Source organism: Castanea sativa, chromosome 5 (assembly GCF_040712315.1).
Source record: "Castanea sativa cultivar Marrone di Chiusa Pesio chromosome 5, ASM4071231v1".
NCBI lineage: Eukaryota > Viridiplantae > Streptophyta > Magnoliopsida > Fagales > Fagaceae > Castanea > Castanea sativa.
Genome location: NC_134017.1, coordinates 51,389,648 through 51,396,986, shown reverse-complemented (window position 1 = coordinate 51,396,986; position 7,339 = coordinate 51,389,648). Strand labels below are relative to the sequence as shown.

Sequence of the window (7,339 nt, the reverse complement as noted above, 5' to 3'; positions counted from 1 at the left end):
CATATGGCATCCATTTATAATGATTGTACTCTTTATTATCAAATCAATACACCAATTGATTTTTTATTTAGGCGAAAATTGAACTTCAAATCTTTTATTTAACCATCAAAGATTTTACCAGTTAAACTAACTAGAACCCACATTTCTTAGATATTAAGATGAAACTTGCATTGTAAGATTCACATGATAGACTAAACAAATGTGTACAACATTATACACATTTATTTAATCTATAATGTAAGATTAATTACATTACTATTACAATATCAACCTATAATTACCCATTAGAATATTTCCATTGTTAGTCTTCTTTGTTATTATTTATTTCTAATACAATATATCATTTTTTTTTCTCTTAAAATTCATTTTTCGGGCTATATATATAACACCCATTGCACAATGCTGCTAGATAGAGTTGCACCTAGGCTAAGCAATGGCTTCAATGGAACCAGTTAGCTCTTGGAACTCTAATTCAGTTCTCAGCGTTATGGAGCTCACCAAAGAGCCAATGACCGTAGTCCCGAAGAACTATATTCGTCCAGATCAAGAACTTTCAGCTCTCTCTGATTACAGTACCTTGACAACAATCCCCACCATTGACATGAAAAAATTGGCCTTGGGGGAGACCTCAGACTTGGAACTAGAAAAGTTGCATTCAACTTGCAAAGCGTGGGGCCTCATACAGGTTCTTCTCAATTTTTTAGATTATTTATACACAGGATTGCCCTTGAATGCTGTAGCTATTTGATTAAAAAAAAAAAAAGACACAGCATATCTTGATGTCTAGTTTCCCTTTTTTGAGACAGAAATTAAAGTTTGAGAAATATCCTATGAGATTTTTATATTATTGTTATATAGTTGGCGAACCATGGAGTTAGCTCTTCACTATTAGAAAAGCTAAAACATGAGATTGAAGAATTCTTCATGCTTCCTTCGGAAGAGAAAATGAAGTATAAGGCAAGGCCAGGTGATGTTGAAGGCTATGGAACAATCATCAGATGCAACGACCAAACACTTGATTGGGGTGATAGGTTCTACATGATACTCAACCCTATTCAAAAAAGAAAGCCATATTTATTTCCAGAGCTCCCTTCATCCTTGAGGTGCCTCCCTCTCTCTCTCTTTCTCAATAAAGTTACAGGGCAGAACAATTTCACAACAAAAGCTTAGATATGCATCAAAAAAAAAAATAAAAGCTTAGATGGCAATTGTTGTTAATGGTAAATAATAATAAAATGATAAACAATAACAAATTTATTACTTAAATTTTGTTGTAAAATTATCACGAAATTATTGTGTATATACCAATATTCAATTTGTAATAATAATAATAATTATTTTTATTTTTATACGTACTTACAGAAACACCTTAGAGGCATACATCTCAGAGTTGCAAAAGCTTGCCATGACACTTCTAGGTTATTTGGGAAAAGCTCTGAAAATGGAGATCAAAGAGATGGAGGAGTTATTTGAAGATGGGATGCAATCAATGAGGATGAATTACTATCCTCCATGCCCACAACCAGAACTTGTTGTGGGCCTTACCCCCCACTCTGACGCTTCTGGGATCACCATCCTTCACCAAATTAATGGAGTACAAGGTCTTCAGATAAAGAAAGATGGGGTTTGGATTCCTGCGAACTTTTGCGCAGATTCTTTTGTTGTGAATGTCGGAGATGTTATGGAGGTTTGTCATGCTTCAGTCTCTCTTCCTCTATCCAAATTCTTTTTTCAAAAAGCACGTGTTGAATTTAACTAGTCTAGATTTTTGAAAACCCTAGCTATCATAGTCAAACTTTTCTGTTAGTTTGAATATCATCTCCAAACGTTTACTCTTAAAAAAAACAAAAAATCATTTCCAAACTTGGTTGGTAAAACCTTACATATTGCACGAATAATAGGATTAGTAAATGGAAAATGCTAAGGAGCCCTCTTAGAGTATTGGTTAAAAATTTATTTAAAGGAAAAATTTTCACAATATTTTTACCAAAAAAAAAAATCTAAGTGGTAAAATGTTACTAGCTCTTATTTGAATTCACTATTGACATTATTTTTTTACTTTCTATTATTAACTTGTCGTCTAAGATTTATTGTAAGAATGTCGTACTTGTATTTTTATTCTTCACTTTGAATAAAGAAAATTCATTTCATTGTTAAGATTGGATATTACAAGTCTAAAAATATATCGAGTGTAATGTCATTTAAAATTGTAAATGATATGACAATTTGTTTACTTTAATTTAGGAAATAAAAACATAATTATAAAATGAATTTTCTTTATTTAAAGTGTAATAGAAAAAAAAACCCTATTTCCTTCTAAATTACCTACCCAAATTCACAATATGTATAAGTGTTACATTGTGATTGGTGAATCTAAATTTTTTTTCCAACAAATACTTGTGGTTGTCACATATGTAAATACTAAAATTCAATTATAAGTTGACGTTTAAACATAATGTAAATTAAGTGTAAATTTAGACGTGTCCAAATACAAACGGGTTTAGAGGTGGTGTGTGTACGTCACAAAAATGGGACCTCATTTGACTTGCCGACAGTAATATGATAACATCTATCTCAAAAGACATGCCCACTATTCCGTTTGAAATTTTAAGGCACTAGGTACTTGGCTGAATAGCTGCCACGATATTTCTGTTGGGATATGCCCCATCACCATGCTTTGTTTGTTCAATTGTTCTCGTGAGTCGGTAAATGTTGCAAATTGCAACAACTATTGCTTCATTATTAATTGAGCTTGTGCGATTATCAAAAAATTAAAATATATATACACACACAAAGCTTGCGCATGTGGATATTTTAGGAGTTTAACTTTAGGACCCCGCTTTTTGGCCAAGGGGACACATTACATCTATAGAGACCAGCGACAGCGAGTTAAGCAATCCTTATCTAGTTGGGTCAGCCAAACAATAAGTTATTTCATGCGTATCTCATGCATGGATTATAAAGTTTTCGAGACGAAAAAAATCTTACGACATTCTTTTTTTTTAGTTGAAGTAACTTGACAAGAGTTGTGATGAACCAAACGGGGTAATCTCTTTTTCTAATTTGAATTATTATTTTGCCTTGTAGTGGATTTGGGGTGTGTGAGATGACAAAATATCTCAACTTACGGTGAAATTTGTTGTGTTTATAGAAGAACTATATATATATATAAACTGAAATTGGATATAATAGTTAGGGCTATTGCATGATGCAAAACCCTTTGAATGGTTAAAATGTAAAAAAAGTTAGGAGGTAAAAAAGTTAAAAAATTTTAAAAAGTTGAAATTTTGGGTGGGAGATTGCATGGTGCAACTGTCGCACCAGATCTCAATTTAACATTTTCATTAATGCGATAGGCAGTGAAAGAAATGATACTATATATATATATATATATATATCACATGAAATAATTATTAATGTTGTAAAATTTGTCAATAAATTATTTGTAATTGTAACCTCTTTGAATTTGTATTGGTGTGTTGATATAAAATCCAAGCTGGAGAAGACAACCTTCTGCTCTTGATCTAATTAGCATGCAAAAATTAAAATGAGTTTAAAATGGGAGAACATGTTAGTTATGTGTATATTGTCGCATCATTTTGCAGATCCTGAGCAATGGGGCCTTTACTAGCATTGAGCACAGAGTAACTGTAAATTCAGATAAAGAAAGAATCTCACTTGCTATGTTCTTCAACCCCAAATTTGAGGCAGAGATTGGGCCTGTGACTAGTACTTTAAGCCCACGAAACCCACCATTATTTCAAAGGATTACAATGGAAGACTATGTCAAAGATTTCTTTTCCCGTAATCTGAATGGGAAGTCGCATTTGGAGAACATGAGAATCAAAAGTGGGGAATCAACTCTAGCTGCATGATGGTCAAACAGATGTATGGTACTTATATATAGCTTGAAAATTGTGACACCTCCAGTATTGTCTCAGGTAAAATAATCCCATTTGGCTAGAGCTTTGGATGAATCTATACAATGAACAAAGCCAGGTGATGATGCATGAAAAAATAAATCAGTCTGTTCTGGCGTGTGTTTGGTTCCATGTTGTATAAAAATGCTTTGTAGAAATGAAAATAAATAAATACATAAATAGTTCACTGTTGATCTTTACGATGAATGTTCACTTTCTTGCTTTCTTGAAGACTAAAAAACACCAAGGATATTTCCCATCACAACCTTATGTATTTTAAGAGTCTCTCAAGGGTTGATAAACTCATATAGCTTGAACGCTTTCAATATATCCCCATCATAACCCTATTTAAATCTACCGCTTGAGCTTGTCGGTCACTAAAATTGTGACTCATGAATAATCATAATCATTGTTTTAGCATGTGAGATGATCTGCTAGTCTTTGAGCACAGAAAACTTTTTATCTGGTTAATTTATGAAACCTATCAAGTTTACAGATTTCTAATTCAAACCCTATAGAAAAGTGGAAAATGACAGTTCACCATTTTTGGGGGAGAACCAAACAAAGCATAGTGTGAAAGGCTCCACCATTTTTCTTTTTCTTTTTTCTCTCTTTTAGCGGCGTGGTTTTAGATTTGCATTGCCGAATTTTTCGCAATTTTTCAAGCATGCTATGGGCCCTTTGAGAACAAACTTCGCACTACCAAATGATGAACCAAGTTATTGTATGTTTACTCAAGACAAGAGTACGGGCATATCAACTTTCATTCTCTCCTTGCTGGGGGCCAAAAACATAATTATCAAAAAACAAGAAAAAGTTCCCCAAAACATATGGGTGGGACATTGTTCTTTGGAAATTGTCTCACCTACAAATGAGATAAGCTTGATTGCTACTTCAATAAAGTCTACAGATGGATCACATGTAAAATTCACAACCTTTTCCATGAGTTGATCTTGCCACTAATTAAAACTGTTTTTTTTTTTTTCTTTTTATGTATGCCAATACCATCAATATTACTTTCACGCAAACCTATAATAACAAAACGTACCATAAAAGTTCTGAAAAAAATTATAAATTTAGAGTAGTATTTATTATACACACTCTCACGTATACTCAAACTGTACATAGATTACAATTTATGTACAATTTAAATATGTGCGAGAATATGTATAATAGGGCATGTGAACTAATGTTTACTCACGAATTTAATGAGAAAACTTTTAATGGTCAGACATACTTTTAGCTTGCGTTGTTGCAAACATAGTCGAAAGCCACTGATAATGCAATGGCAACTTAATATGGGTAAAAAAAATGACGACAAAGATTTGGAGGGGGAAAAAATTGATAAACAATTGTGTCGACAGGATACATGTAGTCCCACTCCCATATAATATAAATTTAAGTGTATGATTAGCTTAAAAATCTAATAAATGGGAAATGAAGTTATTAAACCTTAAAATATAATTAGAAAACTCCAAATAATTGAATTCCCAAATAAGAAAGTGTTGAAGGGCTAAGAGGATAAGCCAATGACAGGGATTTCCTCTTAGGTGGTGGGGGGGACTAGGGAAATAATCAGTCTTTCCTACAGTAGACAATCCTTTCTGAGGTGAATTCTACTTACCACGACTTTGACAGCAATGCTTAAGTATAAAACCCAATGCACCGCCTAAATCTAGGGGTTACGTGTAAATGCTATAGGGCTGCCATAACAGTGGCACAGAAGAAAGGAACAAGGCGAATAAACTAAGCAAGAATGATGCAATACATTAATCAACTTGTTGCCCTAAATTTATTTTCTATCCCCTTTTTTATTCTCTTCTTCTCCTTCTTGCCCTGAATGAAATATTTTTAAATTAAGGCAATTATAGGTTTACATTGATTATATATTACATTGAACACATTTGTTTAGCTTACAATGTAAAATTTTAATTGATAGTAAAATGTAAACTAAGATTTTTCTTTTAAATTATGTTTATAGGCATAGTCAGAGATAAGAATCAACTTGTTACTAAATTTTAAGGGCCAAATATCACATAACACATAAATCATTCTTTCGCTGGCTTATTTGGCGTTAGGAAATCCTATTACGGTGCAGGTCAGCATTAAGGCCTATATATGTCCCTTAATTGTTATCGTTGTTCACATATCATTTGTTTCCATAATCTTACTGTCAATTCCGTATTTTTCCAGCCCTGATTCACGCATCGAAACAAAGACTAGAAAAACCCAAAAAAAAAAAATGTGGAAAACCGTGAATTTCAAAGCCAAAAAGGGCGAAAATAAATACAACATGTTTGAATGGCAAATCAAATACAACATTTGAAAAACCCATTGTACAAAAAATCTGGTCGAAAACCCTAACTGAATATGGTCAAAAAGTTTACTTTTTGATTCGACAGTTGGATCATGTTGAATTTTAGATCATCACAAGGCATATTTTTCCCTTCCAAACGATAGTTTACAGGCCAAAGTCGGAGTTAAAATGGATGAGATATCACAAAAATACCGGAACCCTAATAAAGTCTTTATTATATTTTTCAGGAAAATTGACAGTTTGGACCCGGCTTTGCACAATAAACTATACCGATTGGGCAAGAATTATAACAAACGGGTTGGACCATCTTGAAGAACAAGGTCTTAACTAATTTTTACCAAAAGGGCTCGACAATATCAGCTCCAGATTAAAAGACATGAATTTTTCAACGGAAGACGTTCAGAATTTTTCAGCTTTGCATCACCTCCCATCCAAGTGCGATATCTCAACAACCGTAGCTCCAAATCGAACAAGGCCAGAACCATTGGAAAATAGACATCTAGGGCTTTCCATGAATATAAAATTTAAAGAAAAATGAGCTTGGAAAGGCCTCCAAAAGCAGCCCGAAGCTCCAGCAAGAAATCAGAAAAAGACAAAAAAAAAAATACAAACAAGGCAGATGACATGGTGGATAAGGATGGACCTAGCATTGGTGTACCAGGGTATACCAATGCTAGCCGCTCCTTTGAAGGGGTGGCTAGCACTAGTATAACATGGTACACTAATGCTAGCCTCACGTTCCCTCATTTTTCCTATAAATACCCCCCCCCCCCTTTTTGAAAAATCATGTAGAAAAGTGATGTAGAAAAGTGAGGTAGAAAATTCATGTAGAAATTAATGTAAGGTTTTTGTGAGGAAAGAGTAAAAAAAATAGTAAGAGATAAAAAAAAATAAAAATAAAAATCTCTCTCTTTCTCTTTAGGAAACCCCACACCAAAAGCTCCATCCTTCCTCCATTCTTGTAATCTTTGTGGGTAAGGATTTGGGGGTGGGTTTAGTTCATTAATAACTAAACCCATCCCACCCCTTTTGTATATTGTAATCATATTTTCATATATAAAAAAATCTTTCCTTTACTTTGTTGTGTAAATAGTTGCTTTAT

At 33.3% G+C, this 7,339-nt stretch overlaps 1 protein-coding gene across 1 annotated transcript; it reads left to right on the top strand.

Annotated features, from left to right (window-relative positions):
• Positions 1-401: 401 nt before the first annotated feature.
• Positions 402-4,116, top strand: LOC142636752 (protein SRG1-like). The gene is made up of 4 exons (XM_075811037.1): positions 402-685; positions 859-1,103; positions 1,363-1,687; positions 3,606-4,116. The coding sequence occupies exons 1-4, from the start codon at positions 434-436 to the stop codon at positions 3,873-3,875; spliced, it is 1,092 nt and encodes a 363-aa protein (XP_075667152.1). The 5' UTR covers positions 402-433; the 3' UTR covers positions 3,876-4,116.
• Positions 4,117-7,339: the final 3,223 nt, after the last annotated feature.